Source organism: Lathamus discolor, chromosome 3 (assembly GCF_037157495.1).
Source record: "Lathamus discolor isolate bLatDis1 chromosome 3, bLatDis1.hap1, whole genome shotgun sequence".
Classification (NCBI taxonomy): Eukaryota; Metazoa; Chordata; class Aves; order Psittaciformes; family Psittacidae; genus Lathamus; species Lathamus discolor.
The window spans coordinates 118,886,476-118,911,475 of NC_088886.1; the positions used below are offsets into that span (position 1 = coordinate 118,886,476).

Here is a 25,000-nt window from a genome sequence, read left to right on the forward strand (position 1 = left end):
CACACCCAAATAGTAAGTGTCTGAGACTTGAGTCGGTGACAAAATTTCCATCGAGTCCCATACAAGAGGACACTACTGTTGTGCAGTGAGAATGTTTGATATCCAAACAGAAGAAAGTTGGAAAGGAGAAGAAGAGGAAGGTTAATATTCCATGTAAGGGTTTTTTCTTAGGGGTTTTGCTGAAGTACGCAGATACGCGTTTATACAGAAGAAATTTGAAAGCTTTATACTGAATAGCTTGCTTTTGCTCTTGAAGCTTTTGTAGATGATTTATGGAAAGTGTTATTTCTATTATTCGGGCATATGAAAAGAAGCAAATTATCTTACTACATTTTGTGGACAGTCAACAGAGGAGTTAAATGGACCATATGACTTTCCCTTAAAACATTAATTTTCTTGTGTTGTCTCTAATTTCTTTGATAATGAAATGTTCACAATAGACACTTGGTATTACTGTATGAAAAATAAATTGGATCATTCCCATTAGATGTAAATCCTCTCTTAGACTTGTCATCAGGGTATGATCACTGTAAATTTCTTTATACATGTGAAATGTCAATCCCTGAAAACATTCCCTGTTGGAAAACAAGAGATTTTCAAAGTCTTTTAATTTAAATACTGCCAAGTTCATGGCTGTGGAAATGCTTCTTAAATGAATGACTAAGGACTGTATGTAGAGATTGAAAATTGCTTTTCCTCCCCTAAGTAAGTTGAATTCTGCAGTATCATGGAGCCTTGCATATGCGCAGCACTTTTCAGTGAAGCCACACAAGATTACATGAGTATGGCTGAGCGGTTACAATGGGTCAGTTTTATGGCTATTTTGATGTCTGTAACACCTTGAAAACATATTTATGTGGTAAGCTTCTCTTTATGTCAGAAGTGAGATCTGAGAAGCTCCTACCATTCCTGCAGACTTCCCATGCGAGCTGGACTCCTGCCCCACCACCACTGTGAATACTGCCACTACCTGAGCTGTGAGACAGGGCAAAGCCTTCTAGATGAATCAACCTTTTCCATAATCATACATATGAAATGCATGTCAGTGTAGGCAATCAAGATTTGAAAGGAAATGCATACCTTATTCTCTAGCACTTTCTGGCTTGGAATCTCCTTTTATTTTTAAAGTTTCTTAAAGTTGGTATTTTTTTTTCTCCTGTGATTTAATACAAACTCAGGATTTCTGATCTAGAGTATGCATGCAAATATCTTAAGGCTAAAAAGTAAATTGTCTGTGATTCATGCATGGAGCGCCTACACAGTTCAGATGCAGTATTTCAACCCTTCTGTTGTATATAAATTATTGCCACTAGTTTTGAACACTCCGAAACATGAGATGCTTAACAAGTGCCAGCTGACAGCAAGGGGTCAGAATGTATCAGAGTATTGATGTAAAATAATTAGTATCCCCAAATGACACTTTTTTTTTTTTTTTTTAACCAGTGGTTAAAAATCTTTCTATCCAATTACTCTAAAAATCACCCATTAAGAGTAGAGAGGAAAACCTCATTACTTTGTGTATCTCTTGGCTGTCTTTGGTTTGGACTGACATGCCCTCAGTTAATTCCCTCAAGGATGGCACGATTCCAGCTAAAGCTGACCTTACACACAGGAAATGGGACATCACCTTCATGTGAAAAAAATAAAATGCTTTTAGGCACAGGATTGATACATATTTGTGTCTCGGGTCAGTGAAAACCAAGGCTTCTGCAGGAAATTGTGTGTATTTCTTTGTTTCCTCAAGAAAGACACAGTGTCTAAACACCACAAAGTCAGTAGTAGAGCAGCAGGTACACTAACTGATGAGCAAGTTTCTCATCGCTTGCTGCAGTAGATTTTCCAGGTGGTGATGCCAAGATCTTTAAAACGCAATTCAGTTAAATACCGTAAAGAACTTTTCCAGTAAGCAACAGTTAATGGCAAAAAATTAGATTAGCAGAAATATAAAGGTTTCTCTTTATATTCTCACTGTTAATTCACATTAAGTTTCCTGTGGATTGAAAGATTCACGTTTAAGAAACACTGACAGCAAAGTTTATCACTTGCTACTTCAGACGTAAAATTAAGGGCATTTTTAACGTTATATTTTTGAATGCTAACTGGAAAGCTAGCATATAAAACAGAAAGCTATCATGTAATCTGAATTGTCACTATATATCCTGTGTAGCAGCCAACAATGAATATTAATCTACAAACAAGTATTTTCAAGCCTTTCACACTATAGTTTTTCAGTCTTATTTGAATAAACAGAATGTTTTGCAATAAGTGTGACTAATATCTCTAGGCACATAACACTTGAGATGGGTCTGCAATTGAGTGCAGCAATATTCAACTGCAGAAAAATTATTAGCGTTAACCAGGAGCTAAATTACAGCTTTGATTTCACTGGTACTGCATTATACCTGTGAATTCTAAAATGCTGAATGAAATTAAAGGTTCACTTTAATTTTTGTGAAAAGGAAATAGATTCTCTTTAAATTGAGTAGTGTCATTATATTTGTTTAGCACCTTCTGTATATGGCATAGTGAAGTTACCAGTGCTCAGAAGGCAAAACAGTAATGTGTTAGGCCACTTAATAAAAGCGCAAGATAATAATGATTATTAATACAATTGTTATATGCAGGAATTGAAGAGGGAGTTTTGCTTTGTTTGGAACATAAGAGAGGAGTTAAAACTACCCATTTCTACTTTCTGAAAACCTTTACGTTAGGCTCAGTTATTCCTACACATTGAACTCAACAATGTGCATCCATATTTACTGAACTGCATTTTCTCCGTGCTCCAGCTCTGACTACAGGTCAGTAAAGGCCATCCCCAAGATCCTTTCTTCATGTATTGCAGCTATTCTGGGAGCATGGCTCTAGCTTTCTGCTTTCCATCAAAGCAACTTTTTATACTCACCTTCCTTGGCTGGTGCACAGCTTGCTCTGCCTTCCAAAAGGACACAGAGGCTCCTGCATGGTCACTTGCAGTGTGCCTGTCACTGGATCAGATAAAAGCTGGAGCATCGCTCTCATGTAAAGCTCCGTGCCTGCAGAGAACTGCATCTGAGCAGCACTCTGCTGTGTCATTTTGTAGCCCATTTAGTCCCTGTATGCTCTAATCTTGCCAGTGCAGCTAATTGCCACTACTGTACCAGACTGATGTGTGTGTTTACCCATCTGTTTACAGCATCGGTGGGGGGATAGGGTTGGAGTTGCAGCCTAGCAAGAAATTGTGCTTTCAGTGCCTTTGTGCTATATCTTCCACCCTGAGTTTACTGAGAATTAGCGGATATAAGTAAAGGCACTGCTTTGGCTTAAATACTTAACAGGCCTACGCAACATAAATGCATGCTTGTATGCTGTTTGCTGACGCAAATGTTCCAGTTCTTATTCCCTTTCTGGGCCTTTACTGAACTTTCTGCTTATAGCTTACCATTACAGTGAAACATTTTCCTCCCACTAAATCTACTTTCACTAAAACCCTGATATACTTAAAGTCTATCTCCAACCATTATCACATGATGCTGTCTAGCCTATGCACCATTTAGGAAACGCCACACTTCTTATGATTAATCCGCTGACCCCAGAAAGTCAGGTTCCACAGTGCTGTTGCCTGTCCTGTACTGGGACTGTGAGTTCGTCTTGGAAGCAGTGATGGTGGTTGTGGGAGACCTGCAGCAGTTGGGATCAGAGCTCTGTATGGGAAACCTGCTTTGCAAAACTGCCAGGGAAGGTTAGCTTCCTCACACACATTGAATTCAATTGTTACCAGCAAGAAAATACATTGAAAGTTTTGGAGATTTTTTTTTTTTTCATTTGCACAAGCAGGGCTGATGCTGTTGCATTTATGAATGCTTTTATTTTCTTGAATATCCCATGGAAATAAGTGGGAATTTTGGTTGAAGAAAGAGTGTGATTTGGGTAACAGTTTATAACTGATTCATGTCTTAGACTCCACTGTGTCCTACAATCAGTCAGTATCCTAAGCTGAACCAGGTGCAAGCCCTGGCAATGGCAGCTGACATTAAATGTGCTTCAGGTAGAACACAAGCTGACAGCACTCCCTGGGATCACGACTGCTGCTTCATTTATAATAAAGCTATGAAAATGCATAGGTATATTCATGCATTAGCTTCTGCGTAATCATCTTTTCTTTATGCAAACACAGAGTGAAAAAGCAAACCCATGAGCAGGGGATGTTTAGGAGTATATCTGTTTGCATGTTCCATCAATTTTCTGTGTTACATGTTTGGGTAGCATATCGATGAGATGGATGGGTGTAAGTCAGAGTAGTTCCACTGACTTAAGCATTCCAGGAAGAGGCAGGGTGCTGAAAGCAGCTTCTGAGATTTCCTGAGCATTACTATATTTTTAACACTGAGATACATTTTTCTTGATTCTAGATATGTACGTATGAGGCACTGCAAGCAGAGCCCTCGACACAGCTGATTAATATTAAAATGTGCTATAACAAGTTCCCTCCTCTCCTTGAAAAAGTTTATGGCTAGAGCAGAGCATGGTAGCAGGAGGGCAGCAGAAAGCAAGCAGAACCTGTCTGGAATGGAAGTCAGCCTCTGGTGCTGCGCAGTGCCTTCTCTCTGCTCTTCTCCAGTTTCTCTGTTTTCCATCCTAGAGCTGATATTTGGGGTTTGCTAAACCCCAGGTTTTTAAAAGACTACTTTTCTTTTAAAAGACTACTGCCTTTTTATGTAGTTTGGTTTTTAGGTACAAATAAACCCACTACATGAAGATACACTTGGATTTCTTCGTTGTCAGAAGTAGCCAGAATAAATGTGAGGGCAAGTGGTAATGAAGCAGTGAAAGAAGACGGTAGAAAACTTCAGGTCTCTAGGTATTGTTAGGATGGATGACAGTGGTTATTCCAAGTGAGTTAACAGGTCTGATATGTTCTGAGAATTAAGTATCTTTATCTGTGAATCCCAAACATCAATAATCACCTTGGAATTTGATTTCCCCAACTGTGCAATAAATCCCATGAATGTTTTTCTATCCTTGCTATAACTCCTTGTCTTCTTTAGTCAGTGTGAGGCACATGCAAGTGCCATATGTCTACGTAAGCCAAATGACTCCAACGAGCAGTTCCTCTGTGTGTTGTGTTGATTTATATTCATAAAAACCATCCAAGAAATGATTCAGAAATTGTAATTACCTGGTAATGTCAGAAACTGATTAATTAAATGTTCCAGTGTTTACTCTGTATCTTTATGGCTGCTAACATTTCTGGGTGCTTTTTTATAGCATCAGTCTCTTTGCTTGGAGAAGTTTATTAATGTAAATTGGATTTGACATAAACAAGACTACAGCTAATTATTTCATGTAAATATACACACTGTGTAGCAGCAAACTCATAGAATCTGCACATCTGCACATCTTCTTGCCTTTATTTAATTTTTTAAGCTCTGAATATCTGTTTTAGCTCTACAGAAAATTCCTATTGCCCTAAATAACACTGATGCCTTTTCATTTGTGGAATTGCTGGGATATAAACATTTCTGACCCTCTGACACCTCCTTAACTTACACAAAGTCGTCAGTAAATTTGAACAACCAGGAACTCTCTCATGTACCATTATGCTAAGCTTTACTTTGTATGTTCGTTTTGTATTTCATTATATAGAGAGGTTTTACACTGACTGAGGACAAGAATGTTCCATATGCTGAGGTAACTGGGAGAGCAGCCCCAAACCTCCGCAGGAGACACAGTAAGGGTGCTGTGGTACAGCCTGCTCGTCCATATCCATTGTTCTTCCTGGCAAAAGGCAGGTTTTCCCCATTTCCCACTGAAATCCTTGGCTGCTGTAATGGCCTCGATTTTTTTTTTGGTAGTTTAGAAGCTCAGAGAGTTCTTGTACTTTTCCTTCCCTGGGACTAGTGCCGGTGAGCGCAGCCCATAATCTACACCATCACCTGCATGTGCTGCAGTTCCTGCTCACTGCCTGCTGCTCAGGGTCAGGCCCTGAAGTTCAGCCTGCTTGAACTTGATTCACAGTGAGCAATGCTCAGGATAGATGGGTACCCATGGACACATGGCCTTTATGCAGACTGGTTACAAAAGGATATTCTGATTTGGCCCCAAATACAAATCAAGGGCATTTACTTATTGATACTGTAGGGAACACTTTTTTATGACCTTGGATTTTCTTCCGGCAATAACAATATGTACCTCTGCTGTGCTATGCATTGAAGCCGCTAACTGGTGTTAAAAACTCCATGACCTAGAGGATGTCTAATAAATGGAAACTTTTCTGGTAAGATATCATCCTTTTCCATTTCAAGATAATTCTAGTAAATTCCAGGTAATGCTTTGTATTTGCTTTTACTGATTTATACTTCTTCCAATGAAAGGAAGTCAGCTAAAAATAGCATGGATTTGCCTGTTGGACAAAATGTCCAGTTTCCTTTACTTACACAGCCAAGCAGAATTATTTGCTCAGTATTTAGTAGAAATGACAAGACTTCCATATCCTGTTATTTGCATAAAGATATTTAGGCCAAAGAAATGCTAACTTTTTGGAGTAAAAGGTATTTTTACAAATAAATCTGTCAAGTTCTAGACATGTTCACTGTACTTACTCACTTTCGCTGTCCTTTCTGGTTTTAGTTCTAACTTTACTCAGCACTCTCTTACTTTATGTCCTATCTTAGTCTGAAAAATATTCCCGCCTGTCAAATAAGCACTTTTTTTTTAAAGGTATCCCAGTTTTAAATTGTCTGTCCAAGTGCCTATTTTCAGTGGGCAATATTGTATTACTGTGAATTTTGCAGCATCCAGTCCAGCTGAAAACTGCTCTGCTGTTTTTCTGCCTGAATCTGTCATGAAGCTTCCCTTTGGAAAGCTGGAACATATATTTTTGTCTTTTTAGTTTCACTCCTCAGAATCATGGGGGATCTGGAAAGCTCTGGGATTCTTTCCTTCATTCTCAGTACCAAGATACTTAATGGATGTACTTCAAATCTACTTTAATATAATTAACCTCAATTAAATGAACTTTTTAGCTTTTCCTCTTCCAGAATTTAAGTCTGGCATCATTGCTATCCTCCTGTCTGCTATGGTTTTGTTACCATATCAAGGCCCATGTAGGTTGTGTAACTCACATGTAAAACCACTGTAACCCTTAAAGGGTGAGCAAAGCAAGCAGCCAAGCATCTGGAGATCAGAATGGTGGCGGTGTTTTTTGCCAAATCTGTTCTTCATCTTCCAGCTGTGGTCTACTAAGACAGGGAAGAGCCCCCAGAGAATACGGGTTCATATGTATCTCCTGCACATGCCTGCCTGGGCTGTGAGATTTGCTTGTAGAGAATGTCTTGCTGGAAAACAAGTTTTTATAAGGTGGTAGAAGATAACATAAAACTGTTCTCCATGGCCCTCTGTGGGAAGAATGTGAAATCCGGTGTCAGTGAGTAGCAGAGTACCCATGTTATTATCCCAGAGCTTCTACTTCTTTGGGGACAAACTGGCAAAGGTTCAAATGCAGTGGGGGTCTGTATGCCAGCTGCGAGTCTGGATAGCACTCCTTTGCCAACTCTCTCTGCGTCCCTGCACTCAGCATGCACAGGGTGCAGAATCTGTCCTTTAGCTAATGAGCTTGTGCTGTTTCAGGCTTTATTAAACTCTGCTGTCGTCTGTGGATAGTGCCATTTAATAGGGTGCAAAGCAGAAGCCAAGCAGCAGCAGGAGGAAAACCCAGCTGATTTCTTATGAAAACAACTGGCTTCAGAGGAGTCAGTAAATCAGTTTTAATCACTGCAGCTGAGATGCAGTGTGAACTGTTCACTGAGGCTTACGTGGTTTTGAACAATTAAAAACTTTACCCAACGTATTTATTAAAATAATCATTACTGTTTTACCGTAATGGTGTAATGCGCACAAGGGCTCTTGCCAGCCTTCTGCTCCATCGTGGAGACTCTAAATGTACACTTTCATGCCAGTTGTTAATAAAACTGTCAATTAAAATAATGTTTTGCAATCAGGCAGGAAAAGAATAAATCAGCAATAATGGCAGTTTCAAAAGAACTTTTCTTAAGGCACATGGTTTAGGTTTTATTGGTATTTAGCACCAAAGGTAAGCAGTAGCCAGGTGTGGTATTGAAGTGAATGATGAAAATACCTAACCCAAAGAGGTTTTATCTTTTCTTTTTTTTTTATACTGGTTTATTTGTAGTATGCATCTGAGTAATGTTGTATAACATACAGCTCACCCAAATCCTTAATTATAACACTTTCAGACATTCCAAAAGCATTGTCCAGGCAAGAATACATACATATGTAAGTCCTCTTGGGCTGCTGGGAAACAGCCTATTTTCTATCAAAGGTTTGTGCAGCAGGATGATAACAAAAAAATATTTTATAAAAGTTATAATCTTCTCTAAAGCCACTCTCTCTAGATCTAAGGATTTCCCCTAGGGCACTCCTCCAAGATCCTTCAAAGATGACTTGTGTCTCCACACTTAGTGTAACAGCTTCAGTGTCCCCCTCGTTGCTTTGCCAACAGCATTTCCCAACTGCAACAGTCTGCTGTTTGGCTGCAGACAGCTTTGTTGTTGTTTGATTTCTAGTAACCTTTCCCTGTGAAAATACAACTTTCTGCATTGTAACAGTTGATTGTGTGCTCTCTACGCAGTTCCCTGTCTCCAGGGCTGGATGGCTTGAGATACCCGTGCGAACTTGTCTGTGTATTTATCAGCTTGTTCATTCTGTGTTTTTCTCCCCAGCGACAAACATCCTCCTCTGTGAAGCCCAAGAGCCTAAATCTGTGCTGATCTTTCCTGTCTGGTTTCAAATACAAGTATCAGTGGAGTCAAGGAGTAGGGTTGCAGAGGACTGCGTTAGGGCTGTCTGATGAACATCTGTTGCAACTGAACCATGAAAGGAGTTAGATGTGCCACAGGGACAATGGGAGGCTTTGGGCTCTGCAAGGCTGCATATGACTTTTACCTCACAGCTGGTCTGTAGGAAGATGCGTGCTGGCCTTGTCCCTATCCCAGTTTCTCTGATTTCTATACAACTAGGGCATTTCCACCGTCCAGGCAGGCACTGTGCTGGGAACTTGTTCAAGGGCAGGGAAGGCAGTGGCAGGCGGGGCAGCTGCCATGTCCCTGCATGCCTGGTTGAGGCAGGTGGGTTCAGGAGACTTGGGGCATCACTGCTGCGGGACGGCCCCATCACACCACAACGCCACCACCTCCGAGTGCCCACTGCGCAGTAAAAGCGCAGAAGCACATGCTTAACTTTTAGCACACGAGAAGCCCTATTGAATTAAGTACGCAATCAAGTGATTTGCTGGATCAACAACTGTACCCTTAATCCTTTCCACATATCGCTAAGCTCATTAAACTCTCTTTGATACCAAGCTGTGCAAGTTCCTTAAGAGAGGCAGAGACTGTGTGCTATGTTTTAGCTTAAGTTTATCACCTCCAGCTTCCAGCGAGGGACTCCTGTGCTATAAGCCTAAGGTTGCCCTAAGGGTTTGCTCTGTAACAATGGATGGGAAAATGTTCTGTGTGCTCTATAATTTTTGATACCCTGCCCAGGATAATAACATGGATATGCCAGAACAAATACCCACGTAACCAACCAAAATACCGAGCAGTGGATCCCAGGCCTCAGTGGAAGCACTTCATTTCCTTTCCCTTCCCCCCTTTTTTCTTTATCTGACAGCTGTCCAACTAACAAAGAAAAGAAAAATACAAAACGGCAAAGCAGGCATTGCAAAGCTAGATACTTAGTTCTGTCAGAAAACATACTTAGGTGTATTTGTAGGTTTGTGCCCAAACCAGTGACTATTTTGGTAAAGCAATTCTCTAATGCTCTCTAAATTAGATGAGCTGGTATGTGACATTTGCATACCAACTCCTCCTGGATGCCAGAATCAACGCAGCTGTTGTTAGAAATTTCTGTTACTGCATTTACACATATTACAGAAGGTTTTGTTCTTTAAACCAATGCAGTTATCTGCCATCACAGGAGCATAGGTGGAGGAGTAACGTCCTCCTGGCTGGAAGCTAACTGATTGCGAAGAAAGCGGACAGGTTTCAGCTATTATTCTGAAAAGGATTAAAAAATGCTTCCTCTTTTTTTGTTTTAATCATGGGCTCCTCAGTATTCCTGCAAGTTGAGAGGAATTGCTGGAGGTTGGAGTGGGACTTGAAGCAGAGCCAGTGCAGCTCAGGCTGCTGAGGTCTAGTTCAATAGTGAATAGCAGCATGGATGGCAATTCCACAATCAGCAGAGCTGCTAGATAATACTGTCAGCTTTATAAAAGTGCACTAATTTGGAGCCTGCAACTTAGATTAAAAATGCGTCATAATTTGGGAAATGTTGACGTGGCTTTACGCAGCCTTAGCCCCTCCTGCTTTGCAGGGGGTCAGTGTTTAGCCTTCTGCTAGTGGGAACAGGTAGAATTGTAAGCCACTTTGGAAATGTGGGGACTACTGTGCTTTCTCCCCTGTTTGATTGATCGTCTTACTAGTATCTAGTATAAGTATCAGTCTTGTCTACCTAAATGATTCTCACTCAGTTATTGGACCTTGTTTCTGTTTTCATCATTTTTTCTGACATATGTGTGAGTCACTTGGATCCTCCTTCCAATAATACAAACTCCCGAAGTCATACTTTTGCATTGTAAAATGACACTAATTTTTCAGTCTCAACAGTTACTCATACTACTCAAAGCCTACATGGTGCAAGCAATCGTATGACAGAGTTCCAAGGAAGCTGCAAAATATTTATATTGCTCCTTTCGATGTGATCTATTGGGTACTGATAAATGTCGGTACTTTACTGAATTGTACATACAGCCTTTGTGAATATAAAGTCACAGAATCATTTAAGTTGGAAAAGACCTTAAAGATTATTGAGTCCAGCCATAAATAAGCGTGATTACTGTGAGATTTTTTCTCACATTTTATGCTTTCACTGAATGGGCTATATTATTCAAAATCACAGAGCTGCTCCAAGTCTCAAATGACTGCTATTTCCTTCATGTTGACAAAATATTACTGGCTTCTGATCCAGGGTTTGGGGAATTTGTCTTGCTGTGATAGCGGGTAATAGACGAGAGCAGAAACCTGGGCTTGGGAACAGAGACCTTGTCTGAAGCAGATGGCTTGCTTTGGACATGGCTGGCACGTGAATGCGCCATAGCAGCATAGAAGGAAGGAGGTACTTCTAATCAAATCATGGTTGAGTTTTTCAAGTCACTTTGGCACACTGACAGATTACATAGAGAGCTGCAGGTCTTCAAGAGAAATACAGTAATATCTCTGATTTGGCACAGGGAAAACCTAACATTAAGGCAGCAGTCATACAGGATTAACACATTGCTTTCTTTTTCCCCACTGTCTTTATTTCTAGACAATATTTTTGAGAGAATTGCTTCAGAGTGAGGTTTTTTATATTATCATGGTAGAATTATGCAGAATAAAACTGCTGATCCTATCCTTGCCCTTAGGGCAAAGTGCACTGATGAATAAATCAGGAATATTGTTTAATATTACATTAAAAAGATGTAAAGGTATTAATACTAATTTATACCAGGTTCATTGTAGTAAAAAACAGTAAGTAAAAAAGGCAGCTTGTTTTAAAGAACTCGGTACTGCAACTAATCGTTATTATGCATTTGTACAGTTTATTTTTTTTAATACTGCAATATCTGTGTAATACAGAATACTTCACTTGCATTGCCTTAGAAGCAGCTTGCTGCTGATTGACGTACTGTACTCCAAGTGAAATTCAACTCAGTTGAGTAGCAAGGAGAGTAGGAGGGTTTAATCTGAACAGCACTGGTAAAACAGCTATATTAATGTGACTGAAGTTCATGGCATTTCTCAGGATTTGCGTTATTTAATGTTTTCTGAAAGTAACATCCGCAAGACACATCTACCTACAGCTGTTAGATTTAAATTTAAGGTTGGGGCAACCACAGAGTTTAATGGACAGTTTCACAATCCCGAAAGGTTTCCAAGCAATGCAGTTTGAACAGGACATGGCTGAGGTGCATTTGCACAGTCTCCTCGGGAGCAACATCTCACTCTTCCTCTCCATCTGTGCCAGGGACCATTTCCTTGTGTCACAACAGCCTTTAAGGAACCACTCTCTCTCTAAAGCAGAACAAGAAAATAATTACTGTGAGCAAAAAGATAGAACCACTTAGAATAATTCCAGTTCTGAAAAATAAAAAAGTACATTTATATATACATTATGATCATTAAAATCAGCTAACATTCATCTTCACCTTGAGAAGACATGGTGACGTGCTGTCCCTGTTGTAGGTATCTCATATTCCTGGCCATGAAGATAAATAGCTCAGAAGAACCAGCTACTTTGCAATGAAAATCTTTATTTGTACACCAAATTAGTAATAAGAGAGAAGAAACAATTCCTAATGCAAAGAAGAACCAACGTGATTAGTCCACAGGTAAAACAGTGGAGCTATAAAAATGGAGCTTTTGTCTCCAGGAAGTGAGGATAGATTCTTTTCCATATATTACTCCAATACTTGTTATTTCCTGAAGTATGAGGTTTGAAACATATTTTTGTTTTGGTGAGATATTTCAAGAGAGTTTTATTACTACTGATAGGCTTTCAGAATAATAGTAATGTGGCTGGTATAGAATAATAGTAAAGTGTTGGTACTGCAGTCATACAAATATATCATATTATATCGCACGTTATTGTGTAGGTATATTCTGAAATATTTTATATAAATAACACTGAAGTTGCCTTCCTCCTGGAAGTAAAGTGGTGTATTTCTATTGCCAATATATTTCGCTGCTGAGAAGAAACATCTCTTTGCACTGAGTTTAAAGAACAGTCTTCTATAAGCAAAAAATCCAAATTGTTCATCTGCAAATGATTATTTATCAGAAATTCTGTCCAAAATCAAATGCGTATAGCTGATACTGCAGGTTATGGCATCTGCAAAAGTTGAACTGGAAATTATACAGGAGCTGAGTTATAGTTTCATTTTCAAATAGGGTACAGGCTATAATATTTAAGTCAAATATTCCTTTCACTTTGATTTATACCTAAAATAAACAAAATGTGCACCAGAAGAGTGACTGCACTGTTGAGAAGTTATTTTTCAGTCTGGATTCAGGGAAGACAATTCTGGGCTTATAATACGGATATGCATTTATTTTTCTCTAATGTCTTTGTGCTGCTTGCATAGCCTCACCACCTTTTGTCTTCCCCTCAAATAATCTCCAAGAAGTGTATTGGGTTACTGCCCTGTTCACTTGGTATGCATCCAAATTTAGTTTTGATCTAAAATTTTACATCTCTGTGATGATTTCTGTGTACATAGGATAACCTTGGGTGCAAAATGAAAGTGCACTCCACAAACTGACTCTGACTGTCTTCACTCAAAATTTTACAAATGCTTTGAACATTGAAAAACCAACCTCTTCATCATCTTTTGTTTAGGAATATATGGACTCAAACAAGTACATCGAGCATTTAGTGACTCAGCTGGAAGAACAACGCTGGAATTTATGGAGGCAAGTACTGTGCAAACATGTTTTTATGTTGCTATTTTGGAAAACATACTGCAATCCTTACTTTCCATTCTTGAGTTCAAATGAATCATTGGGTATTCAGTTTCTCCATTGTTTAATTCTTTGAGGACTAGAAAATCTTACCTAAGTGGAATAAGTAGGGCATCACACACAGGTTGAATCTTGCCTTTGCTAATCAGGCAGTTACACGCATGCATCCTCATGTTGAATTTGCTAAGCAGTGGACGCTAATTCTACCTCAGATTCTTTTAACTGGACTCAATTTAAGAAATGGTCTTATATTCTTGAATGTGTTTTCACCAAATGGCACACAAATTAGCCAAAAAACCAGCATAGCAGCATGAGAAATTGAGAGTTTTGAGACTGAAATACACGTTTTTAAAATTTTGTAGTACTTTTGATGATCCAGATTTTCTGTTTCTCCTTTGGTTTTGTTGCTCAGTGCAGGCTGCCCAGTCTTAGCTCTGGTTTAAGCAAAGCAGTGATTTCCACATGCTCCTGTGCACCTCCTGGGCGTTTCTACTTGGCTGTACAGCAAATGTGGTAACTGCACGAGCACTTCCGAAGAGCTTCTCAAACAATAAAACTGCTGTAGGACCTTGCAAAACTCCATGCATTTGTCTGGTCTAGTAAATATCATCTACTCGCAGGGGGAGGTGGTCAGCTCTTGCACAAAGGTGCTCACTTCATTCCAGACAAAGTTTCCTCTTTACAATAACAAGTTTATTGCGTATTGTGCTTAAGTGGTTTTGCCATAAATTTCCAAAATTTATCTTTTTTCTTGTATTTCAGCGGTACTGATCTCCATCTGTTGTGTTAGAGCTGTTCTAATGTGAAATGGTAAAGGTAGTGATGGAATTACCTAATCTTTAGGAGGCTCAGAAGTGTCACACCCTTAATGAATTAATTATCTCTTGATAATTTCTACATTAACTCTTCCAGACTTTCCACTTGTATACAATTATTATTACCACAGCTGGTCTAAAAAGATCTGCATGACAGCACTTTGCAGTACTTGCTTGTACTTGGCATTTTCAAAGTATTCAGTATCTACTTACTATCACTATCTCATCTTTTTATAGTTACCAGCTAAATTCCTACCTGAGATACCATATAATATAATGGAAATGGACTAATACCAGTGCTGAAACTCATTGAACATTCACAGACATATATTTTTTCTAAATGCAATATTTAACTGGTTTTTTTTCTGAAGGCACATGAGCAGTGACAATCTTTATTAATATAGAGTCAAATGTAAAGTAATCTTCAGGGAATAATTTAATCTTCATAGATTGAAACCTATTTCACCTTAGTTCTGATCAAGGAAGAAATAATGATCTGTCCGATTTTTCAGCTGAACACATCTTATGTACAAAAAATGTAGCTTTGCACATGACAGTACTAGTTGGTATCCAGCTCAGAAACTTCTTGACCTATAGGATACAAAGTAATATCACAGCATTTACAGCATATGGCATTTATGATATGGACTCGGTCTTATTTACAGGCAAAATTCAGAAAGTTTGTGTTTAATCCCTGCTTTCTTTTAATGGTAGTCAGAATAATTGGCATAAGAAACTGAAGTTTACATCTAAGATTACAGAATTCAGGAAATTATTTTTGAAGGAATAAAGGTGATAACAGCATTGCATGTGGATGACACCACTGTGGTTAATTATAAATGAACAACCAAAAATTAAAATACGAAAAAGTCATTGAAAAGTAATAGGGGTAGTGAGTTTATTTCATTATGAACAGACATTCAGATGTGTTCTGAAAATTCATGGGTTTTGGAAAACTGAAGACTAATTTATTTTTAGTATTAACTTACATTTAATACTATTTTTATGGAGTATCAACATAAAAAATTAAGACTTACAATGAGCACTACAAGATAAACCCTTCTGGTTTCACCAGTCTTCTTTGAACACTATTTTTCTCTTTTAAATCTCAAAGATGTTTCATGATGGGGATTATGCTGATAGCTCTCACTACACAGGGGCAGTACTAGGCTGTCTATAGCCAGGCAGATGTCCTAATAAATCAGCATAGCCCTCTTCTCAGACTTCATTATGCTCTTGATTTGTGACTACCATGATTTTAACCCACTGGGTCACTGGGCGCTGAACCTGACATTGACCGATAACCCCTACTTTACTCTAGGTGAGCTAATAAAAAAAGACAGACACAAATTCTGACCATTTAGCTCCTTCACCATTACTTAAAGCTAGGACAGATTTATAGCTGCCTGGCTAAGGCAGAGGAGACTAAAGCCGATGTCATGGTGCGCATATCAATTTTACATTTCCTTTACATTTCCACACATACAATGGGACCCTAAAAGACATGTGGGGACAAAAATTTCTTTTCATTTTAGAGGAGGCCTGTTTATACTCGGCATTAGCATCTGCTGTGGAACATTTATTGCTTTAATTGCTGTCCCAGGAGAACTGGCTATGGTTAGGTCACGTTTTATAGCTTTCTACTAAAATAGACCTCTAGCCCAGCTTCAGTTGTTTTGTTCTTTAAAACCTTTACAACAAGTGAAGGTACCTTACTAGTATGTGGAGTTGCAGACTTTTTTTAACACAGATTTTCTTATGCTGAACACTTCTTTGCAATAATTATTTTCACATGAAGAATGACGAAAATGATAGCATATTTGACTTGTTCAAATGGTTCCCCCATTTCTCAAGTTTGAACAAAATAAATTTACCCAATGTGAGACAAACTTGACCCCCATCAATGTAAATCGCCAATATTTATTGCTGGAGATGATGCACAATAGTGATTGTTCATTCACTGTATCAGCTTGAACCAGAACACTGGGTTATTTTAGATCTCTCTGCCCTGCCCTGTCTGGAAATAACTTTAAATAGGACAGAATTGGTTGGGGTGATCCCCTGCAGTGTTGTTTCCCACAAAGTCATTTAATGCTCTGTCCAGTTCAGCTAATGTGGATTACTGTGTATAATTTTTATTGCAGAATCAAATGGACAATCAACATGAGAAGTAGAAATTTGCCCCTGCGGTCTTTGTTAATTGACCGTGACAGCAGATTGTAATTTTTAAGTCCTGACACATAGATCACTGAGAGCAATTACTAGTTCCCTTAATAGACGAAAGAATTCATATTTCAGCGTAGGATGCTTACCTAACTATGCAAAGGTCAGGCCCTGTTCTTAGACCTTTCAAGGGAATTTTATTATTAGTACTACTGAAAGCAGGACCAAACCTTTGCTCTGTCTTGCTGAAAGCATGAGGATATATGCATTTCAGACATGACCATCGTATACTAAATGAATGATCAGCAGCACCTTATTACCTTGCTACAGGAATGAAAAACACAGAGCGGGGAGGACCACAAATGTGCATGAGGACCGTGTGGCATTTCTCCAATGCTTTATTTTAAAACCAGTGTTTGTTAAATAGATTTGCTATACTTTCATCACCAGCATTAGCATACTTCTATGCTCCTGGATTTAATGCTTGTATACTAAAGAGGTGCCAAGTATTAAACAGGTTGGTTTTGCTGTAATCATGAACTTCCATTGGGAGACCATAATTGCTAACAAGCAAAATAGCTCTGCAAGAATTCTTAATGGTGAGCACAGATTAAAATAACAACTGTGATTAGCTTTAAACTGCTTGACTAGAAAAGGACTAATCTTAGGGGAATAAATTGCATGGCAAACAAATGAAAAACCCTATGTATGATATTACAGTAATGAAGGCTGTGAAAAAAAAACAAATGCTGCCTCAGCTAAATAAGGTCATGCTCTGCTCTAGTATCTTTTTCTTGTCAGGGGCTTAGTAACTTGGCCTGAGGGGAATTAAGGTCAAAGCAGCCAGGTCTTGTGGCTGAAACCCCATTTTAACCCTTTCTGATAACAAAAGTTGCCTTTGGTCTATGTTGCTAACATGAGTTACAGACTATATTTAGAATTAATTCTGTTCCAAAAGATGTAGCCCGTGATCAGCAGGCAGAGACTGGTTTGGTGTGGTTTGGTTGGTTTGGTTTGGTTGGTTTGGTTTGGTTAGGTTGGGTTTGTAACACCACAAGGTTTCTCCTTTTTTACTTCTTTATCCACGTGTCTTTTGTCACACCATCTGGCAATGGATAAAGCCAGAAGAAAAGGTGGTTTGTGCTATTAGCCATTAACGTGCTCCTCTTACCTTTTTCTCAGTGTTCTGTTTTGCTGTGGTTTTTGGTTGTTTGTTTGTTTGTTTTTTTGAGGTGATGGTGGTGCTTTTCTGGTTCCTGTTTGGGGTTTTTTTTGTTTGTTTGTTCGTTTTTTGTTGTTTTTGATTTTGGTTTTTGTTCACTAAACCTCTATAACATTGCTAGATATAGCAGTGGATGTATATGATAAATTTGTAAAAGCTGTGAAAACACTGGTGTATTCCTTTCAGTTTCCTTAGTGTTTCGAGGTGGGGCTGGCCGAGGCAGAGCAGAACTGAGTTTGACATTTAGGAACCATTCAGTCACCACAGGTACTCGGGTGTTTCCAGCGGACATTATAACATCACATATGTCTCTCTAAAGCTGAGGCTTCTGGTTTCTGACTTTATGTGCGAAAAAAATCCCATAAAAATGTAGATAAAACCTATATAAGGCTACCAAGTTGTATAACAGCATTCACAGCACTGCTTCAGATCTGCATTTCTACCAAGGATTAGTATTTGAATATGCGCATTAGGATACCAATTAAAAATGTATCTGATTTTTGGCCAAATGTGCTTTTCTTTTGCTGAGTGTAAATTTGGATGGTTCAGTGAGCAGTGCAGATGTAGTTACAGGCCACAAAAAGCACTGCCATTGTGTTACCTGTGAATAAAAACTGATTGCTTCCTTTGACTCCCCAGAACAATGCCTATCTCACACCACAGTTGCTAAAGATACTTTTTCATGACTTAACTGAGTGGAGGTAATGTGAGTAATGAGTATAGAGAAAAGCAAGTGTTTTACTGTTGGCCTTATAAATAATACTTTTAATAGGATCACAGAAAAGCAAGAGAAAGATTACAAATTAGCTGTATAGACTACGTAAGCCCACTATAAATACTAAACTTGCAACCAAGGTAAAACACTGGATAGCTGTCAGAGCACTTGTTGCAATTGCAGTAAAAGTGGTGCTTATTTAAGTGGGTGTAATTTATCTTAATGTTCAAATCAAGACTGATCACTGTCTTTCAAATAAATAAAAATAGATGCCTTACAGAACTTCGATTTTTTTATTGTCAGTTTCACTAATTATTCATATAAAATAGTTGTCTTCAACTGGTTAAAGTTGATTGATAGTCTTTGTGTAACTCTTTACCTTATCAATAAATAAATCTCCTTCAACAATGAGTCATTTTAACTCTCATAGTACATATTTCGTGCAGTATTTACTAAACTGACTTAAAATTAAGCTCAAATTGACGTGCTGTGGTAGATGAGAAATATGATCTGGAATGATTTTGCCATTATACATTCATAACAAATATTAATTTTAAAGAATATGACCCTCAGCCCATTTTCTTTAATTGGGGAAAACTCCCATTAATATTCCCCATCAGTACTACATGAGTCAGGATTGAAGTGTCAAGACTCAGATAGTGAAGTAATTACATAAAGGATTTGGAACTATCTGAACAGAAAATCATTTTGATACAAGCAAATCTCTGTATCAATGCTAAACTACCCAGATTTTAAAACTGCAGGCAAAATATGAAAAGGATGCTTAAGAAGTGACTTCATATACTCATGTGTATAAAAATAAATAAATTAACCTATGTTAAAATGTAAAAATGTTAATAGCATTCTGTAATTAATTAGGGATTGGGGTATTTTTGCACAGATGTATGCTTGTCATAATAGTAAGACTGCTACAGCTATGAATTGATTTCTCTTAAATGCAAAAATAGAAGGCCTTGAGCAAAATATATTCTTTAGATATATTTGGTAGAATAGGGATCACAAGTGTTCCCTACCAAGTTGAAAGGGAAAAAACTCCAGCAGGGAGGTATGTGGAAGGTCTATTTGACATATGGATGTTTGTTAAAAGCAAAATGCATGAACAGCCCAAAGTAAATTAGATCCTCATTTGTATGCTGGGAAATGAAATGTATAATCTTGGCATGCTCCTCCATTTGTTTTACATTTTTTATAAGAACAAATGCTTTTGTGTAGGCAGATGCATGTATTACTGTAGTGGCTATTTAGGGTTAGGAAGAAAATATGCTTTGAGCTCATTTTATCTGTGGCTAAGTGAAAGTGGCAGTTTTTTTGTCTGTGTCTCCTGAAGAGTATGCTTTGGTTCAGGTAGCAGGCTTTGGGCATAGCACAGACACACTGCACAACTGCATGGGGCAGCACAGGCCGAACAGAGAAGACCAGCTGTGTGAGGAAACGTTAGACCACCCATTCATCTGAAATGGTACCCCGGTTTTCTGTATGAAACCAAATAACAGAACAACGTAAGAATCTACAAGGAATGAATATGCACTCATCTGTTGTTGGTGCTCCCAGCCTATCTAGTCCTTTTTTAAAAAATCAAGCATTTCCAAATGGGAACCATCTGTAGTCTGTTTTTATTATTTGGTGTTGAATTTAGTCTTCCACTAATGCCTAGGCACAGCCATCCTTATTTATGTTGAATTATATTTCACTCCTCAGATAATTCCGATTATTTCACTGGAATTATTCACAGAGCAAAGAATAATTCCTATGAGTAATACTGACATTGCCCTGAAGTCTTCTCTAAGGCTGAACAGCCCTATCTTTACATGGAGCCTCTTCTTCCTAGTTGGCAGAGGAAAATCCATGGATTTACATCAAGGCAAGGAGAATTTGGGCTCTTGTAAAAAAAAAGAATGTCAAAATGTATCATAAAAATGATTAGGGTACAGGCACAGGCTGTCAGGCAAGGTTTTAGATGGGGTGTTGCATTTTAAGGAAGGAGAAATGGAGAATTTATGAATTTATGAAGTATTTTTAAAGGAATGGTATGTCACTGTTCTGTTTAACTAATGAAGTCCACAAGCACGGCAGTGCTGATGGCAGATGGGGAAGAGGCCAGTGGGAAAATGTGTGTGAAGCCACACATGTTGGGTTATCACTCTTCCCTGTAGATGAGTTTCACTCTTGAAAGATAAGTCAAGTAATCAAGTTTAGCATTTCTATTTCATTCTGTAATGCTCAACCATTTTTATTTTTTCTAAATTACATTAAAGTTAAGACATTTAAGACCCCAAGTGAGAACAGGGCCTCATTGTTCCACATAAAGTGAGAAACAGTTTTCATCTCCTCAGCCCCAAGGATGACACAAGAAATAACAGAATTCCCTTTTTACAGAGAAAAACAAAGTCATGAATTGGGGCTGGAACTAGATGATCTTTAAGGTCCCTTTCAACCCAACCCTTTCTATAATTCTATGAATATACTGAGTAATGGAGCTTATACAAGAGATCGGCGTCTAAGCCAGAGTTTTTCTGTGTTCCAGTTCAGTGTATCAATAATAAGGTTGTATTTCTCATGTCACAGCACTGTGTGTTGTCAGCCTGTTCACTCCAATCTGGGGGATGAAGTGCCCACATCACCACTTGAATCTTTAAAAGGTTTTATGGCTTAAAGCAAGCACGTTGACAGTCTTATCTTGTGCTTTGGACAGCAGAGTGTTTTCTTGTGTCTACACTTCACAGCATGATGAGGTGTGGAAGACGAAACCATCTTTGGAAGTGTTCTCTCCAAATCGTGTCCTTGGCCCTTGTCACTCCACAGTACAAAAGTCTGTGTAAATGATCTCGTCTGTTAGGAGATGGGTAGTGGCAAGGGGAGAAAAAGAGCTCTACCCTGTTCTCTCAAAGCAATTTTTTTTTTAAAAAGTATATTAGTCTTGCTGTGCTGGTGCAAATGTTTTTTAATATAGAGAAAACCATGGATGCAGATACCTGTGTCATCTGGCTGGGTGCATCACGGACAAATACTGCTTGAGTTGAAAGCAGGACACCTGTGCAACCAAAATACTGCTGTGATGTCACCTCTTCCTGCTATTTAATGCTAAGTGTGCACTGAGCCATCACTGCCACCCTCCTTCTTTCTACCGCAACAGACAGCATTTCTCTCCAGGCTTTGTGTACACTTGTCAGCTAAAGATCCAGATGTGCTAGGGTGTATTTTTGCAGAAGCAGAGTTTAGCTCTGTTGCCAGCATCATCTAGGAGGATCACCTGATCTCCTGCTTAGTGCTGACTGTAATCAGGCTGGAAGAGCTCAGGGAGGTACTTCACAGCTTCCTGAAAGTTTGCTTTAATTCTGTAGGATTTGGCTGGCTTCTTGTTTACACATGTTGCAGGAGATCCAGGGTGCACTTCCAATATAATTATACTGGAAAATTATATTGCTTTATTTGTTAATGAAGGGGCATAACTATGTCTATAGAAATCCATATTCTGGGATATAGACCATTCACACATTATTATTTTTTTTTTAATCAGGAGTAAATTCCAGCATAGTCTGCTACAGAGAAAATATTGTGCATTTATAGCATAAACCTGTATAAACATTATTGTAATGGGTTCCATGAGGGACTAGGTTTCAAATATAAGGCCAGCATTCATCAGATATGAAAGACCTGAGCATATTTTTTTCCCTATTTAAATCAGCATAGCTCAGAATTTGCAAACTCTTGCTTATGTAGATATTCCCCTGAGATTTTCAAAAATTAATAAACCCTGCAAAATACAGACCTCTTGGTTTTATTACCACCTGATTAGCTAAGCGGAGTCTAGAATGTGTAACTTACATAAGCAGAAAATAGAAAACTAGATTAATCTTCAGCAAATGCCTAGAAGGAAGGAGATACCAGCTTTTGCAGGATATTTAATTTGCTGTAATTTATGTAGCACCTTTAAAGACAGCAGAGGAATAAGCCTGTCTGCTTCCACATGCTGCCAAAATTGGCCCATACTTGTGCTGTTCAGCACCTGAGGTTTGATGCTACCTCTCAATTCTTCCCCATTCAATTCCTGATAATGCTTTAACAAATCCAGTATTGTTTTTCATTCAGCAGATTCTCAGTCCTCTACCAGGCAAGTCAAGAGCCTCTTAAGCCCTTTTGAGAGAAACAAGTACACATACAACGTGGTTCCTGTAAGGCTTCCTGTATTTTTATGATCTTCCATTCTTCCCAGCCGGGGAAGAAAGATCAAATGCAAAGGAAGTACCTATCTTCCTGCAGAGCCCTGGGAGAGATCGGTCCAGAAACACAGATCAAAAGTTGTAAGCACTCTCAATCCCTATTCTCCTTTTCTCTAGTAACACCATTATAAATGCTTGTAAAAATGGCCAAATGATGTTCTCCCACTAACAGTAATGTCAGGATTTCTTTTTTTTGCTGTTCAGCAATTTGGAAATGTGCAGACAGCAGCCCTTGACTGTATCTTCAGCTAGCCCCAAAGATACTCAGAATTCCTATAAAGGATCTAAATTCTGAATTTCCATTATCTTCCTGCAGTCCTGCTTACTGGTCTGTACTGGGAAATACCAACGTGCTTATTTGGGTCCAGTTTGTTCTGGAACCTCTCCTTGAGCAACTGATCTGTGTTTTTTTCTGCCAGTGCAGGGCACTCCACGAGTGCGCCCACCAGCTATTATTGTGCAGCTTTTTGTGTAATAGCCTGGCCTGGCAGTTTTCCCAGATGTGCAGGCAATTGTCCTGATACTTGAACTGAAGTCCCCTAAAGGAAAGTACTGCCTCAGGTCTCACTGGACAGTATCCTCAGTCAGGCTGAAAGAGCAAGTGTTCCTAAAATGATGTCAGTACATGCGATTTCTACCTTACTCATGTTTAACAGAGTTTTGGAACTCTGCTAGAGTTATGCGCTTTAGCTACAGTACCTCAAAATCTAGTATTGCATCACCTTTATGTAGCTACAGTCCTATGTAGGTAAATAAATCACTACTAAAATAAAGGACAAGAAGCGAAACTTAATAACTAAATTCTAAGGTTTTTTTCCACCCACATTTTAATCTATGAAGCTTTCCTGTGAAGCACAGATCCTCTTCAGGATTACATGGTTATTTCAGCATTATTGATTATTGTGCAAACCGATCATTTCCAACATGTCAATGTACCTGTTCTTTCCCAAGTATCTCCCATTTGAAAGAGCTGAAGAATGCAACAGTGAGCAGAGATGAATCACCTCCACAGGTACATTATGCCAGTGGAGAATCAGAAGTCAGTTTAAGAAGCATCTTGTCCCTTGAACAGTAGCTTGATGTCTCTGAGAAAACGACAATATTCCTGTAACTGGGCAATTATTGCATTTGTCAGTGCCATCTGTTAGGTTTCTGTATTTAAAGCTATGGCTACATGCAGCATTATCAAGCTAATGCTATCATACTTCATTTTAGTATTTTGAAGTATGAGCGTTGCATTTTTATTATGTTTCCAAAGCAATGGCCAGCAAAGTCACAAATTTTGTTTGAAGACTAGTGTATCATCTTGTGCATGTCTATGCTAGATAAAGTTGCACAAGCCTAGGGACAACGAATAATGGCTTGGAACATGTACTTATTGATGTGTATGAAACCGAGATAAAATTAAAGAGACACAGAAGAACAGTATCTCAGCTGTCAGGAACAGTACAGCTCAATATGCATAAAAAAGACTCAAGCTGTAATTACAGCTTTAAATTGTAGATAAATACTGGTTCTTTTTAATTCTAAATCACTTCTAGTTACAGAGTAGAAGACCACTTCCATTGCTCTTGATTTCAGAGGATGCAGGCTCAGGCCTGAAAATGATTAAAGAACTGGCAATAGTTTTTTTCATTTCTCTAGTCCTGGTTAATCTAGCGAAATCATTCAATGATTTCACCGGGAATTTGGGAAAGGGGAATTGCAGAAAGATAGATGTGGTCTTTAAATAAAAGCCTTTTATGCAGTAATTTATAGACTGATAGTCTGTACAGACTGGTATATAGACTTACTGTTGAGTAGACTAGAACAGCGCCTTAAGATCTGCAGTATCACAGCTAGGAAAGGATCATCCGTATGTCGGTGATTTTACTGCAGCTTGGAAACCAGTTGCAGTTCTGGTCCCCCATCTCAGAAAAGGTCTAACAGAACTGGAAGAATTCATTGGAGGGCAGGAAAGGGTAATCAGAAGCAGAGATGGTTTTCATTTTTGGAACAACTAAAACTCTTGAGTCTGAAAAAGCAGTAACTTATGCAGAGGAATGACAGAGCTAAAAACGTGAGTAGTGTGGAAAGGAGCTGACTGTCCACTACTGCTTTTAATGAAAGAAATACAGGGTATTGGATGAAACTAACACGTGGCACATCAAAAAACAAATGAAAGGAAGAGATTTTTCATGTAAGCAAGGTTCAGAGCATCTGCAACAGGGCATCACAGATTTCAGAAGCGCATTATGGGTTCAGCTGAAGACTGGACAAAGTCATGGAAGAAATCTAGTGAGATGGTGCAAGCT

General features: G+C 38.7%; 1 protein-coding gene across 1 annotated transcript in view; it reads left to right on the forward strand.

Annotated features, from left to right (window-relative positions):
- The window catches only part of NCKAP5 (NCK associated protein 5), a 405,798-nt gene that overhangs the window by 112,077 nt on the left and 268,721 nt on the right, over nucleotides 1–25,000 (forward strand). Inside the window, exon 3 of the mRNA XM_065671334.1 lies at nucleotides 13,429–13,506. Coding sequence (XP_065527406.1) covers nucleotides 13,429–13,506 — 78 coding nt within the window. The remainder of the gene's footprint in view (nucleotides 1–13,428; nucleotides 13,507–25,000) is intronic.